The sequence below is a fragment of the Coturnix japonica genome, chromosome Z (assembly GCF_001577835.2).
Source record: "Coturnix japonica isolate 7356 chromosome Z, Coturnix japonica 2.1, whole genome shotgun sequence".
NCBI lineage: Eukaryota > Metazoa > Chordata > Aves > Galliformes > Phasianidae > Coturnix > Coturnix japonica.
In genome coordinates this window covers 63,319,427-63,346,215 of record NC_029547.1, presented here as the reverse complement: position 1 = coordinate 63,346,215, position 26,789 = coordinate 63,319,427, and the positions used below count along the sequence as shown (strand labels likewise).

At 35.5% G+C, this 26,789-nt stretch overlaps 1 protein-coding gene across 1 annotated transcript in view; it reads left to right on the top strand.

Annotated features, from left to right (window-relative positions):
- The window catches only part of DMXL1 (Dmx like 1), a 65,059-nt gene that overhangs the window by 29,995 nt on the left and 8,275 nt on the right, over positions 1–26,789 (top strand). Inside the window, exons 19-38 of the mRNA XM_015849942.2 lie at positions 202–312; positions 1,507–1,676; positions 4,058–4,155; positions 4,754–4,919; positions 5,437–5,689; positions 7,472–8,562; positions 8,789–8,980; positions 10,103–10,179; positions 10,354–10,478; positions 11,263–11,511; positions 11,895–12,008; positions 17,707–17,870; positions 18,921–19,060; positions 19,367–19,452; positions 19,946–20,147; positions 20,668–20,785; positions 21,789–21,851; positions 22,878–22,964; positions 23,622–23,743; positions 23,859–24,000. Of these exons, the coding sequence (XP_015705428.1) occupies positions 202–312; positions 1,507–1,676; positions 4,058–4,155; positions 4,754–4,919; positions 5,437–5,689; positions 7,472–8,562; positions 8,789–8,980; positions 10,103–10,179; positions 10,354–10,478; positions 11,263–11,511; positions 11,895–12,008; positions 17,707–17,870; positions 18,921–19,060; positions 19,367–19,452; positions 19,946–20,147; positions 20,668–20,785; positions 21,789–21,851; positions 22,878–22,964; positions 23,622–23,743; positions 23,859–24,000 (3,770 nt within the window). The remainder of the gene's footprint in view (positions 1–201; positions 313–1,506; positions 1,677–4,057; positions 4,156–4,753; positions 4,920–5,436; positions 5,690–7,471; positions 8,563–8,788; positions 8,981–10,102; positions 10,180–10,353; positions 10,479–11,262; positions 11,512–11,894; positions 12,009–17,706; positions 17,871–18,920; positions 19,061–19,366; positions 19,453–19,945; positions 20,148–20,667; positions 20,786–21,788; positions 21,852–22,877; positions 22,965–23,621; positions 23,744–23,858; positions 24,001–26,789) is intronic.

The following is a 26,789-nucleotide window of genomic DNA, read 5'->3' as shown; positions in this document are numbered from 1 at the left end:
TGCTCTAAGTTGAACAAGTAACTTACCAACTCAGTAGATTTAAGATTTTTTCTCTTATGCTAAAGGGAAAAATTAAGCTACTTTATTTTTGAATTTAAAGCAAAAGTATGTTTTAAATTATAAGGTATTTCTTCTCTTAAGATGCTCGGTAGCTGTTTTTATTAGTTTCATTGAAGTGCGTATCAACATATTTAATTACAGGTGGAGAAACTCTTGATGAGTGTGGTTTAAAATTTTTATTAGCTGTTCGACTTCACACATTTCTAACAACTTCACTTCCTCCAGTTCATCGAGCTCAACTGCTTCACCAAGGTAACTGATGCGTTCTTAGATGAGGTGAATGTTAACTCTGTATAATACATGTGATTCTGTAGTGATTCTGTATTATATCTGTGAAGAATTAATGAGGTAATTTTGTTAAAAAAAAAAAACAAAAACAACCAACCAAAAATCCATGGAAAAAAACAACGGTAACATTTTTGTAGTTTCAGTTTTATCATTTTTATTTCACCAAAATAACATGCTGTAGCACCCTTTTTTTCCACTAACGCTGTATAGGAATAATGAAGCAGAAAATACAGGGTAGGAGGGAAAGATCCTTCCCCACTTAGACCCCAAAAACCTTTTTGTACAGCTGGTGTAATTATCCAGTAAATTTATTTCAAATGAAGCTTTTCCTGGTGCAGTTTTAAGTAGTTCCAACCTTACGTTACAAAACGGGATATTTGATTAGGACTTACCAAATTTAAAGGTCTGGTTGTGATTATTTCTTCACCCTTCTATTTGTTATCATAGCAGATAGTGACAGTTTCAATTATTTGGTCACTTACTCAGCTACATACAAGGTTAGTACATTTCCAAACTGTCACAAAACAGTATTATTGATTTAGGTATCCTGTAAATTGAAATACTTGTCTCCTGAGCTGAGAAATTGGTGGGAATTAGAAATGCCTGTTGTGCACTTGCAGAAGTGCAGCTGAGTGTGCCTCAGTGCAGAGCAGCATCCCATGGTCATGCTTAGAGTTGCAGTCATCTAAAACTAGATTTTATACTGGTTAGTAATTGCTGTCTCCATCATGTCATGGCTTTCATCTCCCAGTGTTTTTGTGTCTCTGCTGCCAAATCTGTTTTCTACTGGGGTAATCTTTAGCTTCACGTTTTCCAGTCTAGGTAAAAGTGATGAAAACAGTGAAATGTTGATCAACCTGCTGCACTTCAAATTATAGCTAATCTTCACGCTACGTATTATATTTTGCTTTTCAGTCAGTAACTGTTCTTTGCAAACTGCCTGAGTAGTTTTAAAGTGGAAAAAAAAAAGTTTTTATCTGTGTGAGCTTTTTAAAATGTTCAGTGTTCAGTGCTTAAAATATTTTAAAATTTCTGCTGCCTTATCAGTAATGCCTTCAGAAGTTCAAAATAAACAATCTGGCCTTCTTCCCTTCTCTCTTCACTCCTCTAACTTCTTGCAATTTTATTTTTTATTGTTTTGTAATATTGATTATCTAGGCTTATCTACCAGTCATTTTGCCTGGGCATTTCATTCAGTAGCAGAAGAAGAACTACTGAGCATGCTCCCTGCAATGCAGAAAGGGGATCCAACATGGTCAGAACTCAGAGCTATGGGTGTAGGATGGTGGGTTCGAAATATCCATAGCCTACGGAAATGCATAGAAAAGGTAAAGATAGTGCTCTGAAGCAAAATCGCAAAACTGCTTTTCAAATTACTGTCCTATCGTAATTCTGCTTACGTAGTTTGAAATTTTAAATCTGTCCATGCTTTCTGAATTTTGCCTGCCATATTTATAATGAATAGTTTATTGTATAAGTGTGCAATTTCACATTTAACTCTTTTTTTTTTTTTTTTTTTAAACTAAGTTTCAAATTCCTGCGTGAAATACATTTTGGGATTTTGGAAATTAGATTTTGATTGTTACACTACAATAGAAGATGCTCAATATCCAGGTTGACCTAGTAGTTGTTTTTCTATAGCAAAGATATCTTCTATGTTAGGAAACAAGGTATGGTAGAGTGTTTTCTTTAGAAAACTATCAGATGTCCAGCCAAATAAGCTACTATATATATGTCATGCAAATTGATGTATTTCCATGTCAGCAAAGCCTGCTGATGTTCTTTTCTGTACTGACTGTGTGTTTGAATCCTCACAGATGAGGCAATTTCTAACCTCACTATCACTTGTTTTAAGCTCTTGGAAGAGCCAAAAGTGTTGAGCTAGAAAATAGCATGCTCAAGATAATTTGACTACAAGGCACAAGGTGGTAAAATGCATGTCTCTACTTCTACTGTTTGGTCTGCAGCAATTAATTATCATTCCATGAGAATTACTTGCCTTGTATGTAAATAACAATAACTTTAAAAAATTGAAGTTTCATGGGCCTATTTTTAAGGTCACTTTACCTGGGTCTTGGATAATTCTTACTGACACTTGCCCATTTTCTTTTTCATCTTTCAAAAGCAATCTTCTCCTATTGTGATGGGTACCAGCCTCTTCTTCTAGTCTCCATCTGTCTTTAGATTACCAGAGTAACTAATGTGTTAATTCTGTTATAATTTCAGGAACTGACTTGAAATGTAGGCCTTGACAGCTGATCTGATAAAGAATGCTTTTAGTTAATGGTTTTGTAGTTCTAGAAGATGGGAACAAAAGATGTTGAGATGTGGTGGTTCAAGTTCACATATCTAGGAAGCTGTCACAAATGGCTATAGACTCTTCAGGAGAGATAGGACCTGTTAAAGTAGGTCTGGAGGAGGGCTGTGAAGGTGCTTAGAAGGTTGGAGTACCTCTTATTGCTTCTTTTGCCTCAGCCTTTATTAGTAAGGCCATTTGCTCTCAGGGTACTCATCCTCCTGAGTTGGAAGATGGTAATGGGGAGTGAGCTGAAGCTCCTATAATCGAGATGGAAACTCTAAGTGACCTGTTCATCATTTGAATATTCGCTACAATGAGGTCAGGTTGGGATTCATCCAAGGATGCTAAAGGAGCTGGTGAACACTTGGGTTTCGAGTTGGTTGGAGGTTAGCAACTGACTCTAATCTACAGTAAGGATAGGAAGGAATAGTCAGAAATCTACAGGTCTGTCAGTCAGATCTTGGTGCCAGGGAAGGTTGTAGTGAAGATTGTTGTGAAAGGCATAAAGGAGAATCAAATGACCAGCTGCGGCATTCCTGGGTTTATGAAGGGCTGGTACTGCCTGACTAACCTGATCTCCTGTGGCAAGAGAACCCACTTAGATGAGGGAAAAGCTGTGGGTGCTGTCTACCTGGATTTTATTAAAATGGTTGATACTGGCTCTGGAAGTATCCTGGAGAAACTGTCTGCTTATGGCTTGGATAGGTGCACAGTTCACTGGGTGAAGAACTGTCTGGATGACTGGGCTCAAAGAGCCATAGTGAATGGAATTTGGTCCACTTGGTGACTTGTTATTTGCCATTTTCTCTAGGGGGCTCAAATTTGCTTAATGTTTTTATCTGTGGTTTGGGTGGTATTTCAGGGTAAAAAAAAAAAAAGGAGGCTCAGGGGAAAATTCATCCCTCTACAACTGCCTTGAAGGGAGGTTGCATTGAGGAACAGATCAGTATCTTTTCTAAGGTGATAAGTCATAGAACTCGTAGTAGTAGTCTCAAATTGTGCTGGAGGAGGCTTAGACTGCTTATCAGGAAGAATTTCTTCATAGTGTGTGGTCAAGCATTGGAATGGGCTGTCCAGAGAAGTCGTAGAGTCCACATCCTGGAGGCACTGAAGCCATGCATGGACGTGTCACTGAAGGACGTGGATAAGTTATGGGACTTGGTAGGTCAGATTGGTGGTTGAACTTGATAGTCTTGAAGGGCTTTTCCAATCTAAAAGGTTCTATAAAGAAACAATAAGAAGGGATTGTAGCAGTGGTAGCTACACACATTCTTTAGATCCAGTGAGAAGAGGGATTTTGTAAGGGAACATCTTAGCTCAGTGAAGCACAGGGTATGGGGAACAACAGGAATCCAATCTAATTTTCACTCAAATTCTTTTCTTTTTTCCCCTGTTGAATTATCTTCACAGGTAGCCAAAGCAGCCTTTCAACGAAACAATGATCCACTTGATGCAGCCATTTTTTACCTTGCAATGAAAAAGAAGGCTGTGATCTGGGGATTGTATAGGTAGGTGATACCAGGGTCTTGATAATAGCTGATGTAAGTTGGAAAAGAAATATTGAATGCAGTGCTGATTGAAAAGAAGCCCAACTGTTACCACTGCAAGCTGAGAATCAATTTCTAAATAAATTAGTGAACTGCATGGGTAATTATTGGTATTTACTGTGGGAATTTAGTCATTTTTGAACGTGGATGAATCAAGCTTTAGTCTCAGATGTACGCTAATTTCATACATCGCTTAATTCCGTTTGGCTTATAGGGGACCGGTGTGTTTGGAAAAGCAGCAGTGTTCTTAGGAGAAGTGATTTCAATGATAATTTTGCTGGAAATTCAAAGAACTGAATTAAATGTGTCTTTCAGATGGACATTTCATAATAATGTTCAACTTTGTGAACTTCCTAAAAATTAGCTTGTGATGTTACTCGCTATTGAAGATCTTACCTTAATTCTTATGTTAACCAATGGTTATTGTTAATGTGCAATAGCAAAGCCTCTTATGCACTTAGCATTATGAATACGTCTGTGTACTGACATCTGACAAAATCAAAAGCAAAAATGCATCTAATAAACACATAATATTTTTATCAATTATATTCAATTGCAGATCACAGAAAGACACCAAAATGACACAGTTTTTTGGAAACAACTTCACTGAGGACAGATGGCGTAAAGCAGCTTTAAAAAATGCTTTCTCTTTGCTTGGCAAACAGCGTTTTGAACATTCTGCAGCATTTTTCTTGCTGGCAGGACACTTAAAAGATGCCGTGGAGGTAATGAAATAATGAACTTCTTTGTTACATTGTTCTAAACCTAACAATGAATTGAGTGTGAAAATAGGTAAGAAACATTGCAATTTAAATTAGTATGGCCACTGAACATTCCAGTTTGTTTGCTCTTTTACTCTCTCAATCCCACCAATACACCAATGACATACAGATTTTTTCTTTACATCTTATTTGTGATGTTGCTGATAGTGAAGATGTCCCATAGTTGATTCCTTTGTAGTAGGACTAAGAGGGCTATCTACCATTAACTTGCTTTCAAATTCTCTCTTCTTCCACAAGTTAATGCAATGTAGATTTCCATTTTAATGTTCCAATTTAATTCCTAGTTCCTGCTTAATTTTTGGATTAAATATGATAAACATAAATAAAATAAACATATTAAACAAATTAAATAAGCATATTTATGTCAGTCTGAACATCTGAATATCACTTCCAGTATACAGTTTTAACCAGAGACGAAATTACAGTATTTGATCTTATAACTGTACTTATTTTCTTCTAGGTCTGTCTTGAAAAACTGAATGACATTCAATTGGCTCTTGTAATTTCAAGGCTTTATGAGTCAGAATTTGAAGTCTCTAGTACTTATAAATCTGTATTACAGAAGAGAATTTTGGGAAGTGTGTTTTCTGGAAAGGAGAGCACAGGAAACATGTACAGTGATCCTTTTCTGCGAAGTATGGGTTACTGGATTTTGGAAGATTATAGCAAGGCTCTTGACACTTTGATTAAACATTCTGTTGAAGACGAAGAAGGTAAGAATGAGTATTTTGGCTCTTAGGCTGTTTTTTTAAACATTTATGGATTTTAAGAGTATTTTCTTAGGTACAGTCTGAATATGGCTGCATGTTGCACCTGGTTGCTCACCTACAGTTACGATGAGCCACATATGATCTGGGACATTCCTAAAACTTACAGAGGATAGCTTCCTGAGCCAGGTAGAGTAGACAGCGGCACTGGAGGTGATGCAGTGGTGGCACTTGTTACTCAGCAATGGAAATGAACTGATTAGTGCCATCAGGGTTGGATGCTGCCTGTGTTCTGATGATTGTGCAGTGGTGGAATTCACATTCTTGAGGGATATTGGACAGGCAAAGAATAAAATCAGGAAGCTTAATTTTAGGAAAGCCAACTTCCAGCTCTTCGGGGAGTTAGTCAACAAAACCCCCTGGGAATCTGTCCTCAAGGACAAGAGAGAAGAGAAGGGCTGACAGATATTTGAGGAACAAGAGCTCTCTATCCCCAGATATAGGAAGTCAGGAAAAGAAGACAGGAGACTAGTGCAGCTGAACTGAGACTTGCTTGTCAAACTGGAGAGCAAGAAGAAAATGCATAGCTGTGGAAGCAGGAACAGGTAACCTGGGTGGAGTACAGGGCTCCTGCTAGGCTGCACAGGGATGGAATCAGAAAGGACTTGGCAAGAGGTCCAAAGAAGTATAGGAAAAGCTTCTATAAGTACATCAATTGGAAAAGGTTGGGCCCACTAATTCCTGAGGTTGTTATTCTCAAAGTTAAATTTTTGAGTCAGTTAAAATGATAGCTGGCTTAGAGAGAAACTTGATAAACGAATACTCAATCCCCAGAGCTATGGAAATTAATTTATAAACTAATTTCAATTGGAGCAAAATACTTCAAGATGATTTTGAGAGATGAGTGATACAATGTTCAGTTGTTTAGATCTTAGTCACATGCTTCTGTGTTAAATCATTTAAAAATGCTCCTAACACTTCTTCATCAATTTAGTGTCTTCCATTTTCCATTTTGCATTGTCTTAATAGGTGATTTTTCTTACTCCTGTTCCTGTTATCTGTAGTTTTTTATGGTCATAGCTTCTCATAGCAGAAACAAGTGTGTTATCTCAGCTAAACCCAGACAAAAAAGCTGTGAATTGTCCTGTGCTGATTGCTCCTGATATTTCATAATGTTTTCCTAAAATCTTTCATAATGTGGCGTAAGTTGTTAACTGAACTGTATAAGCTTGTTGTGGTTTGGAGCATGAAAATTAAATCTGTAGAGGCTTCATTCATGCATAACTGATTTATTGTATGCAGTACTGGTATGAATATATGTTAAGTGTTATGGATTCCTTGATTTTAAGTTGCATTTTGTTGGGAAGTACACAAAATTAAGAACACTAATCCAAAACTTATTAAAGGTTGTTTTTCCCAAAAATTAAAAAATTTCTTAGGAAGCTGGAGCATCTTTAGTACTGGAAACTTTAGAAATTTAAACAATCAGCAAGAATATGGTCTCCTTTGACTGCAGGAGAACAAGCCTAATTCCAAGGAAAATAAATGAAATTTTTTAAAAATTACACTTCTTATATGTTCTCACTCAGCCTTTTGTCTTTAGTGGTGTTGAGATTTCCTCCCTACCTCCTCAAGTATTCAAATGACGATGGTGGAAAATGACTAGAATGAAGTCAAAAACAGAATGAATATCGACACCTAATAATCTCCTGTTGAACTATGAACTTTTGAGATGTATTATTTCATACTGAACTGTAGATTCTTCCTTATGATGCAATATCTTTTCAGATGTAGGAGCTGGCTCAGCAAGCTGTAATCCTGCAGTGTTTAATTTCTACAACTACTTAAGAACACATCCTCTCCTGTTGAGACGTCATTTTGGCTCTTCTGATGCCTCTTCCACACACATGTGCCTAACAGTGGAAAATGGATTAGCTGACAAAATCAATCTAGATGAAAGACGGCTTTTCTTCACCACTGCATATGCTCATTTAAAAGCTGGTTGTCCTATGTTGGCCTTAGAAGTGTTATCAAAGATGCCCAAAGTTGTCAAGAGGTCAAAGCCATTCTGTAGATCCCCCAGCTTAATGGATACTAGTAAAGATTTCTCACCATCTTCCCCTCTTAAAGAGTTGGAAATAAAAGACGAGTCTTCCAGTATTGATTGGTCACAGCCAACTTTGAATGATCTAGGGTCTTCTTCAGACTGTTCCTCAGGAAAACATTCAAGTTCAACTCTTTCATTTGACTGGAGCCAACCAAATATAATAATCCACGATGAAGGCTTGAAGCTACAGTTAGACAGTGATGAAGGTGGTGAGAATGAAGATTCTTCCCTGGTAATGAAAGAGCTAAAACCTTTGAAGAAAAGTGAAAAATCTTATGAAACAAGTTCTAGCTACACAGGATCTTTTAGTGTAGTTGATGAAAAAGATATCCTAAGCCCTTCAGAAGATATAATTTCTGCACAGCTGAAGTTTAGGGCATGCCTGAAAATTCTTACAGTAGAGCTTCGTACACTGTCCACTGGTTGTGAGGTAGATGGTGGAAAATTGAGGTATCAGCTTTATCAGTGGCTTGAAAGAGAAGTCATAGCTCTTCAAAAAACCTGTGATTATAATGTTGAAATAGATGAAATACCATCTGAAATTAGCATGATGCCAGAGGAAGTTGTATTACATGGAAATACTGTAGACTTAACTGACCAGCAAAAGAACAAGCTACAGAAAGTAAACTTTCAGAAAAGGCGTCAGTGGCTTCTGAAATACCAGTCTCTCCTACGAATGTTCCTTAGTTACTGTGTTCTCCATGGCTCTCATGGTGGTGGTTTGGCATCTGTTCGAATGGAGTTAATTCTGCTGTTGCAGGAATCTCAGCAGGTATGTGAGGAAGTTTGATTTGTGAGTTCTCCACATTGGGTTGGTTGAAGGCTTTTGAACATTTTGTACTATAATTCAGATTTTCCTATTATTGTTTATTGCTCTTTTATTATAAATGTGGCACTTTGCATTCTATAGAGGTTTCTTTTTGTTTTGTTTTATTTTATTTTTCAGGAAGTTGTACTATCACTTTGTGTGTTTAAGTGTGTTTATTTCCTGTTTTTAGGAACAGTCAACACAGATACCATCCAGCCCTCTTCTAGAGCAAAGCTCCGTGCCTCTCCTATTTGCTTGCACAGCCAGTGCCAAAACAGTGGTGGCTAATCCACTGTTGCATCTTGGTAACTTAACTCATGATATATTACATGCCATAATAAACCTTGACTCACCGCCTCATCCAGATACTCAGAATAACAAGGTGTGAGTCTTCTTTTTTTTCTTTCTTGATTTGTTATTTCATTGACCAGTTTTCACAAATGTTTTTCTGACTGTATGGAAACTTCCTAATATACCTTCCTGGCTTGCAACAAAACCATTGTACTGAAACATTTCATCCTGTAATACTAATGTTGGGCTAAAAGAGAGAGGCCCATCTACTTCAGTTACACTTTCACAACTGGATGTTTGCCTGAGATAACATCTCTTATGGAAAACACCTCCATTGTCACTGTTGGCTTTAATACAATACACTCATAATATATGTTAATCATAACATAAGTTGATCTTCAGTCCTATACCTAAGTAAAATTAAATTTAGAAGTATAAAATTTGGTGTAGAAAATGTTAAAGAAACATCTCCATCAAGTGATATTTATTTCTCACAGTAAAATGTTATTTATTTATTTCTAACTTGCCATAAGATTTCTAGTATATTTAGATTGGGACTGGAGATAAGATTTAAAGCTTTAGGTTAAACCTTTCCTGCCATTTTGTATGTATTAGGTTTTACTGTGGATTTATAGAGTGCTCCAGGGATTGATTTCTTAGTTCCTATTCTGTGTTTAGTTTCAGAGGATACAGATAAACATCTGTTTTACTTTTTATGAATACTTAAGTGTGTCTTATCATACATGAAACATATATTGGTTATGAGGAAAAAAATAGATGTTCAGTATGATACTGAGTAAATTGCGTCTGAGGACTGTACAAATGGGTTCAACAACTAAGTTGAATTACAGTCTTCAATATGAAGCATGGCATCTTTAATTCTGAGCCAACGTGCTGTCTTAGGGTGTAGTCACTCATTGTTTAATGGTTTAAGATGGTTCTCTTTCCTAACAGAATGCAGTGCAGCTAAAATTGGGCTGTGATTCTGGGTAATTTGGGTTGTGTGAGTACTTTCAATCCCTTTCAGTGCAAAGTGAGTTGACTTAGTTGAAATGAATTTTAATGAGAAGGGGCTTTTATTAGTGATTTTTGCCATTAGTGCTTGCACCTTCTACATAAGTCCTCCTGTTACAAGCCTGTATGCATTAAATACAATGATACTAACCACAGTTCATCGTGAGTATGATACATGCTACAAAACTTTGTCTTCCAGATATATGTGATGCATAACTTAGCAGCATCACTTTCTGCTTGCATCTACCAATGTCTTTGTGATGGCCACAGCTACAGGTAAGGTCTTTGAAAAACACTTTCTAGAGAAAAGATTGATTCACTATAATGATCGTACAATACATAGAGGCAGTACTGACATCTGCCTATGTTCAGTAAAGGCTATAACTTGAACTATTTTAAACCAAGCAGGTGTTGTGTTTGTTTGTTTTAATATAAGATTGTATTTTACAGCTCATTTCAAGCAAATCAGTTTACTGGAACAGTTTATCAGACAGTGCTGTTAACTCAGCGCCATTCTCTAAGATCAACATTGGAAGAAACAGTGACTCCTAATACATCACCAGCTCAGTGGCCAGGTATGTGCAGTTTCTTTTCTCTTACGAAAAAAATGTGGGGATGCACTGTAAGAGCATGGATATATGCTCCAGACTTTCTAATAGTATATTTAACAAATATACTATAACAAAGTGAGTTACTACAGTTCAAGTTTATCTTCAGTTATTCCGTGACTTGACTGATGCTGTTTTCTCTTACTAAAAATCACTAGCTGGGTCACTTAATAGAGAGCCAATAAACTGAAAGTAGAGTGAAGCATTTTAGAGCACAGGCTCTACTTTCGCACACTGCAAGCAGCACTTCAGTCTCACTGTTCTTCTGCTTTCCTACCCTTTCAATGTATTTTCAAGTGTATCTTTGTGCTCTGCTTCAGAATGACTATAGCTTGGGTCCAGCTGTTGAGCTAAATCAAATCTGTTGGAAATGAGAAGTTTTTAACATTTTATATTCTGCTGCAGCTCCAAAACCTGTTGAGACCTTGCTGGGATGAAGCTATGCTGGTCCCATTACAGAGAGTGTAAGCTACATACACTTGATCTGTATGAGCTTCAGTTTACAACAGTAACTTCAATTTCAGCATAACCGTGAAACACATTTATATATTATGTGTTTTGTTTTCCTAAATGAAAAAAAAAATCAAAGAAATCTTTCTGAGAACCTCAAGCCGTCTTTATGTTTGGATATTAGGATATAGAATACAGCAATATTAGGATGACACTGTTTCCTGGATTTTTCAGTTTCCTCTGAAACAGAATTTCTAATATGTAAACATGCAGCTTTTTGGGTGTTTTTGTATTTCAACAGGAATCACAGCTCTAGTACGTCTCTTGAATTCTGCTGGTGAAGAAGCCCAGCCAGGACTCACAGTCTTACTTTGTGAAATTCTAACTGCAGTCTATCTGAGTCTCTTCATCCATGGCCTAGCAACGCATTCTAGTAATGAGTTGTATAGAATTATGGCTCATCCACTTAACAACAAAATGTGGTCTGCAATCTTTGGAGGAGGAGCTCATACACCTATCAGTGGACAACAGCAGTTAAAGACAAAAACTGGTATGTCTTTTTTTGGATGGGTAGGTGGGGGAGCTGCTTTTTTTTGGTTGTTGTTGGAGAATGTTTTCACTGCTGAAAGCTTAAGGCTTATTTCATTAACAGTCTCAATAGTGATTAAATCTGCAAATTAAAATAATCTGAAATTCTTAACAGATATTCTGCTAAAGAGAATGGGAAGCAGAATAGGAGATATGGTATTTAATGGTATCAGTTTTTAGTTAGTACAACTGCTGTAATATGAGGGGGTTAAATTCATTTTAAATGGAAAATTTTCAATTCAATTAAAACCTAATTTTTATTATTCATGTTAAAGCTTTCCAGTTCTTTCCTAACAATAATATATTCCCATTTTACAGACACAGTGTGTTTTCTCTCTTTGGCAGGTAGGCACTTCCCAATGCCTAGCCCACATCAGGTAGTAGTGTTCTCCATGGAATGCGTGGGGTTTTCGAAATCCCTTACTACCTTCAGTACTCATAGTCCTACCAAGTCTGCAGGCAAGAAAATAGATTTAGTACTAGGCCTCTACATGCAGTTTGCTATGTGTGATTTTATTTTATTTTTTTGCATATATAGAAAGAGAGAAAAACTTCTGTTTGCAAGCCATGACTTCAAAATTTAAAGCCATGTTCTGTAATTGCAGCAGCAGTTCAATCAGACCTTTTTACCAAAAAAATTGCTAGTGCTGTAGTACTCTTACTGTACTTCCTTTGAAATAAGTTTTAAATATTTTTTTCCATGGTTTGAAATGATCAGAAGTGTTTCGTATCTTTATTAGAGAGCTGCTTGTTTTGCTTCATGAATATGAGCATTTATTATGCATGTGAATTTCTAAGTGTTCATTCTAAACATTACAAAAAAGAAAGGTGCCTTGTTGCTATTCAGTTCTGACGTTTTGAGAGCACTTTACTTTTAAATTCTTCAGGTTTAAATTCAGACAGCTATCCACAGTGAATTTTGTAGTTTGTTGGGTTTTTTTGTACACATTCCTCTTTTCTAACTGAATTGCTTGTAGTCCAACTGTCATAGAGATTTCTAACATAAAAAGTAAACAACAAAAAAGGAATACTTCAGTGTGAATTTCCTTGAACTGTGGTGGCTTCTTATATCACTTTTGGGTATATATACATTTGTATGTCATATGCCTGGTAATATCTATAACTAGTATGTATTACTCTTGCTATTATACTACATATAAATCTTTCTCACAAAACATTCATTTGAGGAAAATGGATGTTTAAATTCAGACATTTAGAAAAGTGCTTACGGAGTACTGATTCAGAGTAGTTTTCAGTTTTTATCTGATCACAGTTTTCTATGTGGCATTTGGTTAAATATATTTGCCAAATCAAGATTGCATAATTAGAAAGTACAGCTGGCTTTTGTTGGCAGAGTCATAGGTGTTGATAACTATACACTGAAATGTGTTAATGCTCTTGCTCCTGTTTTAAGATTAATCTGTTTGTCTTTATGTAGTGAGATATTGAAAGCTTCTTCTGTCCAGTCTGCAGCATGCTTTTCTTAGACATGGATGCTGACTGGCTGATTACAGGATTAATAAAACTGTTGCTGGAAGAGACAAGAAGCTAACATTGGAAACTTAATGAAATAATAATTTGGTGAGACAATCAAATGTTAGGCAAAGAGACCTAATAGGGCTGTGGAATCTTGGGAGCTATTGGACACCTGGATAAACAATGCTTTAAGCAGCTCAACCTAAGCTAGCCTTATTATGAACATGGGCCTCCAGAGGTCTTTTGCAACCTACGTGGTAGGAAGTTGGTGTTTCTTTTTTCTGAGGCAGAGGAATCAGGTTAAAATCAGCTGGTTTTGTACCTTTACTGAAAATACATGCTGACGCTCAGCAACAAACGCTGAGCAACATGTCATTTAGACCTGATACACAGTTATGCATAACTAGAGCAGGTTTTATATGTTTACTTTTAGATCTTTGTGACAGACTTTGACTCCCGAATGCAGATCAAAAGCAAAACATGTTTGATGTTGAGAATTCTAATAGGTTAACAATTCATAACCCTCTAGTCATACATGTCCTGCATTGGCCCTTACTGCCTGAATTCATCAATTCTGTTCCACTTCAGTCTGAATTTGGTTGTTAATCTACAAATTTGAAACCTGTTTTAAGAGATAATAGTAATATGTAATAGTAATGTGTACATAACTGGCCTATAAAGTTAACATGTGATTTCACTTGCTACCCCTTCTTTAAGTTGAGTCAGCTTCACAAGATGTTTTCTTCCAATTAAGTACATCATTGGGTTTTTTATTTCTACTTCTAGGTCTTTTAGGGTATTTTAGGAAACCAAATGACTTGTCTGTCTTCTATTCAGAATTAGTTTGTATGGAAAATTTGTTCCATTTCTTCTTTCTCTGTAAAGCATAGCCTTTTGAATGCTTTTGGAGTTTCTTCAATGTCCTTCTCAGCCACATTTATTGTTCCTGTAGCAAATGACTTTGACCGTGTTATATTAGAATACGAGAATTTCCATTCTTATTTATGTCTTAAGATAGTGGATATATTATGTTTTCTAAGATGTAGTTAAAATCTTAGAAATCAAAGCATTTGTGTAACTTAAGTCTATATAGAGATGATAAGTTTTCTAAAATCCAGATGTTTCCTAAAGAAAAGTTTTAATTTTGCTTTTTAGAAATTTGTAATTTAATTTCATATATTCAATTTTTCTGTGCTGGAAGAGTACATTAAATTAAAATCTTCTTCCAAACTGCATAGTTTGCAAGTACACTTTATAGAATTAAGGTAGTTATTTCAACTATCAGATGTAGATAAACTGTCAGAAATCTAGTGACATGTGACTATTATAAGTAATTTTCTCTGCTGATGGTGCTCATGCTCTGAGCAATTAAAGATGGAGTAGAAATAGGAATCCTGATTAATTCTCTAATTGTACTTCTATAGGCTATAGGAAAGAACGGTAAGTTGTTGATTCCCTGTGGTAACTTCTCCAACATACTGCAGGTTTTGTGAAACAGATAGTTTAATAATGAGGATGTGCAGATAAAAACTTGTGCAGTTTGGTTGTGATAGCATAAGGGAGAATGGCCTTTATGGGGAAATTCTTGACACAGAGAGTAAAGAGGTACCAAAATAGGTTGTCCAGAGAAGTTGTGAATGCCCCATCTCTGTAAGTAAGCCTGCTCTTGAAGTTGACATTTGCAGCTTCCTAGAGAATTACAGAAATGTGCAAATGGCTTTATGCTTGAGAAGACAGCGGAAATGATAGAAACCAGTTTTCTTGCCAGTTCACCTTCTTTGGGTTTTAGCAATACTGATATTAGTTGTTTCTGCAGTCAAAGTTGATGCTTTTTTTAAGAGGAGTAACACAGAAGTGTTTTGATTTTAAGACTTGTTTTTTCATGGTGTGCTGCAGTACTGATGCTTGATGCATGCACACAGTCTTCAATAAAGCACAATATTTCTTACTTGCATGTTAGGGTCTTTTCAGAAATTGAAAGAGATCTGCACCTTCACTCTTCCTGGAGAGATGGAAGGGGAGTTGCAGGGGCAACAGGTCTTCTGAATATTGTCGCACATGTTAGATCTTTGTAGAAGTAAAAGCATTTTACTTTTTGAATATAACCCAGCTTTCTTTTATAATACTACTTACTTTATTATAAAGACAATGAAGATGAATATTTCAAATCAAGAATGCGTTTAAATTATTTTGGGTAGTAATTCACAAGAAATTTGAAAGTGAGTTTAACTTGTGATCTGAAATTACAAATGTCAGAGACTTTTAATGACTATGTTGGTTTACTTAAGTGCCCTTATAAATATTGAAAAGAAATGAGGAAAAAGAAAGACTGGCATCAGTTCAATGTATTTCTAGCCATTTGAATGATTGTAATTCTTTTCCCTTACATATTTCAATGAGCAGCCAGCAGTAGTCTTAAAAATATGAAGAATTATCCCACAGATTGAAAAGAATTCTGTTCTAAAGTAAAGCGTTAACATTTTGGAGACTACATTGAAAAACATCCTGCAAGCATATACTTTTTTATTTCTATAGCATGCAACACTTGCTCCTTATCTTCATGCCAAATGAGTTTTTTCTTTTCTTTTAAGCAATTGCTTATTTTTCATACAGAGTAATGCATGTGTGTGCTCTTTGTAGGCTGATGAGCTTTTTTAAATAGTGGTATGAAAATACATTGTACTTCAGCTGTTATGTTACCTTTTAATACAGGTGAGTGTATATCAAATAATATCTCTTGCAAGAAAATTACAGTACAGTATACTAGGACAACACATGTTGCTAACATACATCACAGTATCCAGCTGATGCTGAAAGATGAGATAATGCTTTCAGCTTTTGTTAGGCAATATATGGTAAATAAATTATTTTGTACTTCTCCTAAATCTATTTTTTAATTGTCTTGAATCTTACTTTCCTTGAAGCTGGCTTAGTTTCTGTTATGAGCATGAACATTTCATATATGGAATATTTAATTGATCTTAAAGGAGATATATTTTTTTCTCATTGATGCTAGACATAGAAAAGGAAGCTTCTGTAGAAATTAGTTTTATGGCCCTAGGTAGCAGAAGGGAATAATCAAGGAAGTTAAAACATAAAGCAACATTTTTGTTTGTGATGTTCATTTTAGCATATCCTAGTAAACAAGTTTAGTCCAATACATTGATGCTCGTAGTCAGTGATAAGGATTTCTAATCACCGTCAGTTTTTTAATCCTGCAGATTTGCATGTGTGCAGACTTTGTTTTTGGCAGTTGAACAAGAGAGAAATTGAAGTGGGAGGAAGTGAGTGGCTGCTTAAGTGCTGTGGTTGTTCTCAGTGATACCATAATTTTTAAATCTTACCTGGAGAAAGGATATTTTAAAATGCTTAAGAAAAAGGTAAATGTTTAATGTCCAGTTAGATAGATGTTGAAAGTTTTGGGAACTTCAAAAGGCAGTTCAAAAACAGTCTCTCTTTTCATCTTAATATTTTAACTTTCTCCATGTATTATATGAATGTAAACAAAAATTAAAAGCAAATTTTACAAGTAGGAGATGGATTTGAGTCCATTTTATCTCTAACTGAAGATGAATGAATGCCTCCTTGTTACATCTCCATGATTCTCTCTCCTGCCTTTCTCTATTTATTTTTTTTAGAGCCAGAACACTTAATTTATTGCCCAAAGCCAGTGGCAGTCTGTAACATCAGTCTTTTACTATCAGATAAACTGAATACAGTTCACCTCCCAAGAAGCAGAATGATTTCAGGTTATCAGATGGATTTGTTGGCTTCTTTTTAAGCAAGCTGTTACTATTTCTGTGCTTTTTGAAGTTGGCCTTGAGTTATAAATTGAGAAGTTGGAATTCTGAAACAAAACTTGTTTGTTGGTTTATTTCTGGTAAACTGTGTTAAGATTTTGGTGGTAGTCTTCGTAAGCTGTTACTTTGAGTACTATTGTGTTGGAGAGTGAAGGTCTTTAACAAAACATCTCTTAGATGCTGCTTATTGTGATTAAAGTAAACCTTGGAGAAGTTAACAGGCCCTTCAGCTCGTAGAAATTAGAGTACTGTTACAAATAACTAGTTTTACAACTCTTCTCTGTTTAATAAGGAATGTATTGGATCATATTGTTTAACATTGGACTTCTGCTGTTTACTGGCAAAATACGTTGTTAGGGCAAATAGATTTACCAGGATTGTACCATATAGGAAAATATAGAACTCCTCCGGATTGAAATTTGGACTAGGAATTGCAAGCTTAAGCATTTTCACTACAGATTCTGAAAGGCAAAATCATTGCCGGTAAAAAAGCAGTCAGACAACTAACAAACAACAACAAAAAATTCTGCACAGATCAGTATTCAGCAGTACATACTGAGTTAATCTATTTTTGCATCGTGACCTGAGCCATTATGTTTGTCATCTTTGCTGAAGGAAGAAAGCTTCTAATGCAGTTATGTGCATAATCTGCTGTGCTGTATTTATTGTACTGTGGGCTGTCCATTTCTGGCATTCTGGTTCATTATCAGTTCTGCGTTTTTGAGGATTGACATCATCTATGCTTATTTGCTACAGAAATAAAGTAACTTCTGAAAGCTTTTGTAATGAGGATGCTTTGTACTTTCTATTAAGAATCCCTTTATTTAAAATGGCAGGTGGAGCTGACAGTTCTAAGCAATGTCTGCTTTCTTCCCCTTTAGATGATGGAGAGAAACAGCAAAAACGTTTCAAGCCTTCATCAAAAACCTCTCTGAAGGAGAGTTCTCAGGTACCTGCTGTGCCATGGTTAGACCAAGAATCTCCACCTGACAAAGAAAGATTTATTCCTCCTGAGCTTAGTATTTGGGATTATTTCATTGCAAAGGTAATTGCTACTTTGAAAGTTTAATGCCTTATATTGCTTCTGTAATAGTATTTTCTGCTTGGTCTTTATGTCAGGTACCAATTTAGATGTGTGATAAAAGCCACCCATTGTTACTGCTTGTGACTTTCTCTAATACTACTGCTGTGACATTAGTTTTTTCTTATACTTTGTTATGAGGAAAACTAACATTGTTATAGAGTACAGATACATAAGTAGATATGAGTGAGCTGTTCAGAATGGAGATGAGACAATCAGAGAACCTGTGAGGTACTCCTAGATACTCTATTCCTAGAGGATCTCCCCTCAGTCATCTGTTCTCCAGACTGGATAGTCTGTGCTCTCTCAGCCTTTCATCATGGAAGAGAGGCTTAAGCCTTTGTGGCTCTTTCTGTTATGTCCATGTCTCTCTTGAGTAGCTTTTTATTACCATTTAAAATGGGTAAAATGAAATTGTTTACTTAACAGAAATCGAGTTACATTGTCTTGTGTCAGGTTTGCTGTCTGAGAACTTTCTACGTAGAAAACTACATAATCAGTATGATGCATTTCTATTAGCTGTTTCAGCAAAATAAGTATATTAGCAACACTTCAGGAAGAAGGGCAAAAGAGAAATCACAAGTACCAAATAGCACAGCGAGGCACTGGTGCTGGGATTGTCATACATATTGAAATTAGTAAGCAGAGGATAAGATGTTTTTATTCAGTGGTCTTCAAAGCCTTTGGATGATTTAGAGTCAGAGGGAATACAGTGGTGGCTTTGGCTTCTCTAACAAGTAAAAGCTTTTGAGTACTACGTTTGTTTTATATTCCTGATGTGAAAGTAGAAAAAAACAACCAAGAACTGGAAAAGTGTTAGAATTTTGAATAATATAAAAATGACACTAAATATTGTTATGGGGTAGAAATTCCACATTACAGTGTAGATTAAGATGGCATACTTGCTATTTTATAAAATATTAAATATTACAATGATTTATTTTTAAAAAACATAATGTAAAGCTAAATGTTGGCTAGCAGCTACTTAAGGATAAATACATTGTGTATTTTTAGCCGTTTCTTCCATCACAAAGTAGAGCGGAGTATGACTCAGAAGAGAGTCAGGAGAGTGATGAAGATGATGATGATATTGATGGAGATGCATTTGCAGCAAATTCACATAATCAGGAGCATTCAAATGCTAATTCATACAGGTGAGTAACTTTTTTAGAATGCAAGTTGCTCTACAATGGTCAAATACGCATTTTTGGCTATTTATTGTTAAGATCATATACTTGGTATTTACTATAAGTGTTTTATCTACTCTAATTTTTTATAGTGATTAGTTTACACTTCAGTACATTGTATAGTGGCCTTTAGATTCAAAATATTATGATATCCTAAAACACTGTAATTATGCATAGTTTATTGTAAGGATATAAAGCTTTAAGAAATCCTAACTGTTAATGCATTAAAAAAAAATCCTATTAGCAAATGACTTGTCAGTGTTTTCTTATTAGTTGGTCACTGATGCGATTGGCAATGGTTCAGCTGGTTCTTAACAACTTGAAGATTTTCTATCCTTTGGCTGGACACGATCTCTCAGGTAATAAGCAGCAATTGTCTTTTTATATTTAATACTAGTCATGTGTTGAGTATTAAATATGTTCTATTTTTAGTGTCAAAGCTCTTATTTTTTTCATAGTCTGGGATTAAATTGTTTTGATACTTCTTGTCATGGTGTTATATGGGTGAAGATGGAAGTTTTAGTGTTTAGCAGGAATTTGCAGGAATCTGCATATTTGTTCTTTTGTATGCCTCGTTGTCATGCAGAAGTGTTTACAATACCTTTATCTTGGTAGAAAACTTTTTTTCTGTAGTTCAAGTTGCATAATTCCTACTCTTTGTTTAATTTATGCTAGCCTTGAATAAGGCTATCCTTCATCTAGCAGTGTTAGCACAAAACACCAGGATGAGCTTTGAGTAAAGACTGCTTTTGGACATGCTTGAAATAAGCTTAAGTATTCAGCTATGGGATTGTCTACATAAAGCTTATAGGGGAGCATTAAGGTTTTAATATTGTTTCCTCATCTGTCTAGAGCTTCCAGTTAGTTCACCAGTATGCCATGCAGTTCTGAAAACACTACAGCGCTGGGAACAAGTTCTTCTCCGACGTCTTGAGCTATATGGTGGTCCACCTCAACATTATATTTCAGTTCATGCTTCTGAGGATGCCCTAGCTGCTGGTCCTGCATTGCTTCGCCATAAAACTTTGCTTGAGCCTGCAAACACTCCATTCAGGTGAGTCTAATTTTTATAAGCGCTGACTAATGCAATAAACTCAAATCAAGCATTATGTAGGCAGTGCATGTGATAGGCCTCAACTCAGTGGCATTGCCATGCTAATTTCTGTATCCACTGTAATCTCTTGTGAAATTAAAGGAACAAATCAGAATCTCTGCAAGAATCATTATTTAAGCTTTTTGGAGGCTCCGTGGGCTTGGCCTGCTATAATCAACTCTGTAATTACAAGTTTTACTTTTCTGTGCAGTTTCCAGAGATAAACATCATTGTTTGAAAACAGATCAGAGCTACAATCATTCTGATTTTCTTTTTTAACTAAAAAATCATGGACCTTTCAGATGTTACACAGTTACTAATATGTTCCTAGATGGAAGTGTTGGTCTTTCATTTTTCTTGTATTAGAAGCACTAATTGTCAATAAGCAGAAATGATCCATATTATGGAGAATAGAGTGGAGTTACTGCAATGTCTGAAGTATGACCAAGATGCAGATATTTATTTTAACTTTGCCCTGTAGATCTAACAGTCATGTTGCCTTATCTGTGAAGAGGCTCTGGCAATACCTGGTTAAACAGGAAGAAGTCCAGGAAACCTTTATCAGAAACATTTTTACAAAGAAGCGATGCTTAAATGAGGTTGGTATGGCACTTAGGGTATGTAATATTTTTTAGGTTAATTTATGAGCTTTTAATGGACTTATCTGGCTGGCATTTTGCTTCCTAGAGCATGAATGAATAGTAGGCTTGGCTATGACTCTAAATCTGCAATATTTCATATTGGAAGGTCTGTTTCCATTGTTTCATTGAAAACAGTAACAATTGGTCTTTGAATGTATACTGGCTGAAAGCTTCGCTGCAGTCAGCATCTTTGTTCATAATAGTATAAAAGTTGACTAAAAGAATGACAAACCTTAAAATTTAAAGGATCAAAAATGGTAACCTAACATGAACTTATCCCTACTGTGATCATCCTGGATTTATCCACTTGTTTCTGTCACGTGATTATTCATTCTTTAAAAAGTGATGTTATCAAGTAATATTTCCATCTCTGATACTGTTTTCCAGTATCTAGCTGAGCTTGAGGTGTCAGATTCAGTTAAGTGTATTGAAGCTATGGTTCTGTAATGGAGTTCTGCTGTTTTTCACCCTCTTCAGTTGCCTTTTTTTTTCTCTTGTTTGAAGATGCACCATTTTTTATAATGTCTTACATTAATGCAGCTGTGTTGCTATATGGGAAGGTACTTAGGAATACTTTACATGTGCTTTATACATTTCTAATCAAGTTCCCTGACAGCCGTACACAGCATACATTTTACATTTGTTAGTCTTACTTTCCATCTTCCTATTACTAGCAATACATGGAGATTACTTGCAATAAATTAGACTTCTGAGGTGATATATTGCTGTTGCGATATAGGTAAATGGATGTCCCCCATAGTAAATATAAAGTGAGAGAATGTAAACCTGAGAATTACTACTGTTACATAACAATATATGTAAGTGACATGCATGTGTGTGTGAACGCGCTGTTGTGCTTCAGTTTTTCTTTCTTGGTTTAAACAGTAAGGACTTAAGGATTTCCTTGACACCTGGTCTTATCTTTATTCTTTCTTCTGTGCTTGTTCTTTCCTTTGTGAAGTCATTAGAGGACCATAATGAAACCTTGAAAAATTCTGTGGCAGAGGAACCCATCATCAATAAGGTACAAAGCCCTAATGCTCAAATTAATTAGACCATACATTGTTATGAAATCTTTCAGTTTCAAAATAGTTCTGGTACACCTTAAAACAAATTACTGACACAGCAAAAGAACTGAAGAAAACAGTTTTGGAAGAGATTGAATTACACCGATTATCTTAAATTATCTTAAATTTATTTTCTAATAAGCTTCATATTTTAGAAAGCAAGATGAAACAACCAAGTAAGAACACTACATATTATTAAATTACATAGCTATGTCAAATGAAGTGCTGAGGTTGTAAATTTTCCAAGTGACTTGGAAAATTCCATAGCAGTGTGGGAAGGAGTATGCAGGAACTTTTTACCTGTGGCTAGAACTGCCACTCAGAAGTAACAGTGATAAACTGAAAATAAAGCCTTATCTATTAGCATAATCATAGTTTGATATTGAAAACTTCTGATGAGTCTTAGTTTCAAGATAGCAATAAATCAGCCCATTTTGGTAGGCTGGTAAAAGAAACTAAATATAATATCATACCTTCAGATACAACTAGAAATACTATATTCTTAAGATTTTCTTACAGAGAAAACTAGTGAGAATACAAAAATGAGAAGACAAAAATGAGAACATCCTGTGATATCCTTGGGCTGTCTTGTTATGATTGCTTATGTGATAAAACTTTGTTAATAAGCAGATCATTGGAACTGACTGAGAATGGTATCTTAATTTTTTGAAGTTTTGCTCAATTCATAAAACAGATTTTATTTAAAACTGCAGTTCTACACAGTTTTATGTATGTAAGAAGACCAGATTATTGATTTTTATTTTTTATTAGAAGGTATAATAGTACAAAGCCATCATCATAGGATGTCATGCTTAGTCTTTGTAATTCCAGGTTAAAAAAAAACACACAAAACTTTGTAGGTATAGATATATATTTTGCATTTAAATATTACTTTATATATATTATTTATATGTATGTTTTTATATATTGTTTTATATTATTTATTATATATTATTTATATATATATTACTTTTCAAATACAGATAGAAACAGATTTGGGATACCCAGGAGGCAAGGCAAGAATAATTCACAAAGAGTCTGACATCATTACTGCTTTTGCAGTCAATAAGGTGAGTATAAAGGAGGTAGGATAGTCTGTTTAATCCATTTGCGTTGTTCTTCTACTTGCTGAACTTGTGGTAGTGTGAATAGGTGATATGCTCATTGCAAACAGTCCTAATACTGCCTGAATTCTTAGTTCTTCCTTCTGTAGAGCAGTTCATAATTATCTTACCATAGTTACAGAATCATATTGCAAATTATCTTCATTTTTATTGTGAAAAGGATAGAGGGAAGGGAGAAGTGGCCTCTACTTGTTCTATAAGTTTGTTTCTAGGAGTGTTAATTGTCTTTGCAAAGGAGGAAAAAAATCCACATTCTCCTGTTTTAACTACTTAGGCCTTAAATGGAGGAATGAAGGGGAAACAGGTTGTAAGCATTGTGGCATGCAGTATGAGAATGCTGGGTCTTCATTTTCCTGTAAGAGGTGCAAGGAGAAACTGGAGCTGGTTGAGTGATACAAAATACAAACTGTGTTGTGCTGTCCTTCTAAAGAGGAAGCTTTTAAAGAGGAAGCTTCCAAGTTCTGCTAATGTAAATACATAGATCTGTAGCCATAAGAGTTTTCTATTTTATATGGATTAAGTGTATTGTTTAGCTACAACTGTGTGAAAATCAGCACCTGAGTAGTCCTTTTGTAGCTGTTTATTGCGTGTGATTTTTTTCAGGCAAATCGGAACTGCATTGCAATAGCATCAAGTCATGACATTCAAGAATTAGATGTTTCTGCGATACTGGCTACACAGATCTACACCTGGGTTGATGATGATGCTGAAATAGAAAATAAAGGGTATGCTTTTTATGTTTCCAACATCACAGCTTGTCTGTGCATAAGTCATTGTGTCAAGGCACAGTATTTAGTGTTGTTGTTTGAAATCTAACTTATAATGTTGTTTCCTTTATAGGGCTGATGATTTCTTAGTTATACATGCTCGTGATGATCTGGTAAATGTTCAGGGAACCACTCCTTATACTCACAGTAATCCTGGCACACCCATTAATATGCCTTGGCTCGGTAGTACGCAAACTGGCAGGGGTGCATCTGTGGTAAGTGAAAGATTAGATGTATACAAATCCATCTTTCTCTCTGCTTTTGTTTGCTCAGTGTTGCTATTTATATCTTACAATTAGCATGTAGGTAAATGTTGCCTTTTTACTAGGTTAATTTTTAAGCTATTTTTGTAATAGTGCTATTAATAGGCTAAAACACTGCATATAATTTAATACACATGAAATAAGAAAGCAGAAGTTTTATTTAGTGGTTTTATTTTTTTGCTTAAAAATCAAAGTTGAGGGAAGAAGTTGAACTTAAATTGCTTTTAAATGAGCTGAGGCTAAATACTAAAGAGCATAAATTCAGGAGATCTCAGAAGATGATTCATAGAAATTGGCTTGAAATGCTTGTGTAAAATATCGAGGTAGCTTTTAGTTTAACCAAAATTTAATGTTTCATTCTGAGTTTGAGTATTCCAGATATTATTTTCAAGTAAGTACCAGCTTCCAATCTGGTATAAATTGCCATTTTGCTACACTGTAGGCCTTTCTAGATAGCATACTGAATGAACTTCTAAAGCACATTTCATAGGCAGGACAGAGGCTTCCAGTGAAGTGAATTAAACTCTGTAATTGAGCAAATCAAACTTGCGAAAAGTGAGGATTTCTGATTGCATAAGAAAAATAAGGAAGGCGATATTGCAGAAGTAGGACCAGCTACATCCATCGTTCGTAATTTCATTTACATACTGGTAACTTTAAACAGTGGTGTTTTTCTAACCCAAAAGCTGAAGTCAGCTCTGTTGTCTTTTCTTTGAAGAGCTGTGTGGTTTCCCACCTAAGTTAGCTTTGTAGTTCTATTAAATTTGGCCATTTGACTGATGAGTGTTTTTACAGGAGGTAATAAATTTCATTATTTGACATTTCTAAAATAAACAGAGTTGAGGAACACCCAGTAAAGCACAGTCACATCTGCCAGACTAAACTAATCGTTCTCATAATAAAGGTGATGCTTGTAAAATGGTAGTGTTTTTATACATGGATACTCTATCTGGAATAAACTTTGGCTCTGAGCAAAAAGATATGATCTCAGATTCAGTTCTGATCAAATGCTAATTCTGGTCTGACTATTGGCATACTTAACTTGGTCCTGTGCACATTTACCTAAGTCTTGTGCAGCATAGATGTAATAATGCAGGCCTGTTGATAGTCACCAGGAAGATGCTTACTTGGAGTCACTTAACTGGGCTGAAGTGGTTATACCAGACTCCTTTATCTCTCAGGCTCTCTGAACACAGATGTGCAGCTGGCCTGGATAACTGAATGCATTGCATCTCATGACTTGGCTGCGCTTCACAGCATTTAACAGATTAGAGCAAGCTGATAAGTGTGGCAGAATAAAAGAGCCGTATGTTATTTTTTTAATTGATATAAACAGTTTAGTTTGAGTATTAGGAGTAAATAAGGAATGCACATTAAAACAATGCTGTTACAATACCTACATCTCTGCCTTGCATATGGAAACTGCTAATCCCAGTTACCAGTTTTCTAGCTCTGGTGACATAATCAGGTGTCATCTGCAGCTTTTCCTGGAAGGTTTGCCACTTTCTCCTCTCAATTCCATGTGTATGTGTATATATATATGTATGTTTATGTGTGTATATGCAGTTCATGTGTGTACTTCTCAACAAACTAATTCCATAATCTATTAATGCAAAGTGTTCTTGTATAGCTTTCTGTTTTATATGCTGCGAAACTTTCTTACTTGAAGATACCTGACTGTGCTTCTGTTGAATGGATTTGTTGTTAAACTTTGGACCTAAGTTTTGGTTGGCATTCTGTTTGACTCTGGCAGAGTAGAGAACCAGCCAGGGAATGCAGCCATACTTCCCCTATAGGCAGGGGCTACAAAGGTACTGAATGAAGGACAAAGTAAATGAAGGAAGGTATAGCGATTCTTGGGAGAAAGTGATGATACTGAATTCTGTAGGAAAATCAGCTTCACCAAAAAAAACATCCTGTTACTACTGTTTGGTACTTTGTTCCTTCACATACTGCTTTTGATCTTTGTTCCATCTTTTCCGTGATTACGACTCATTTAGTAGATCCATAGCCTGCTGTTCTTTACTATTACTGTCCTTATACTCATGTCATTTGTGGCACACTTCCATTAACACAGGAAACTAATTTAGTCAGCTAACTATGTTTTATTAGTTGTGAGATTTTTTTAGTTGTTAGCCTTTGCTATTTCCACTTGCTCTGTTCCTACAAGGTAAGTGAGGAGGCTCACTGCTAGATTCTTCAGCAGTGCGTTTGCACTGTGCTTCCAGTAGGTGGTTCAAAAAGAGCACTGAAGTAAATAGTGCAGTCAGCTCTATTAAAAGCTGGCGTCTTGTTCAACAGGTGTATGACACCCATATTTATCACAGTTTATTAATCAAGGGTCAAATATATATATATTTTTAATTATTCAGTCACAAAACATCCGACTCCAGCCATCAGCTGCTGCTGAAGGGGAAGCAGAACTAGCAGTATTAAGTATTAGTTACGCTGATAGTTAAAGGATATGCATTTGTCTTCTAAATGGGAAGTGCTGTATCAAACAATTGTGCTAGTGTAGACTTCAAAAGACAAGTCTAGCAAGCTTGCCTTTTTAACGAAATAAAGTATAGAAAAAATACAGATTAGGAGATAGTAATATCTGTTTGTTGAATTAAGCTTTTCATTGTGTTCTGGGTTTATGTTATTATCTGTAAAACAGTTCAGTCCTTTTATTTTTGTGAAGAAGCAGAATAAGCCTGAATAACTTAAAAATTATGTTTTAACTTGCATAGAGAAAGAAA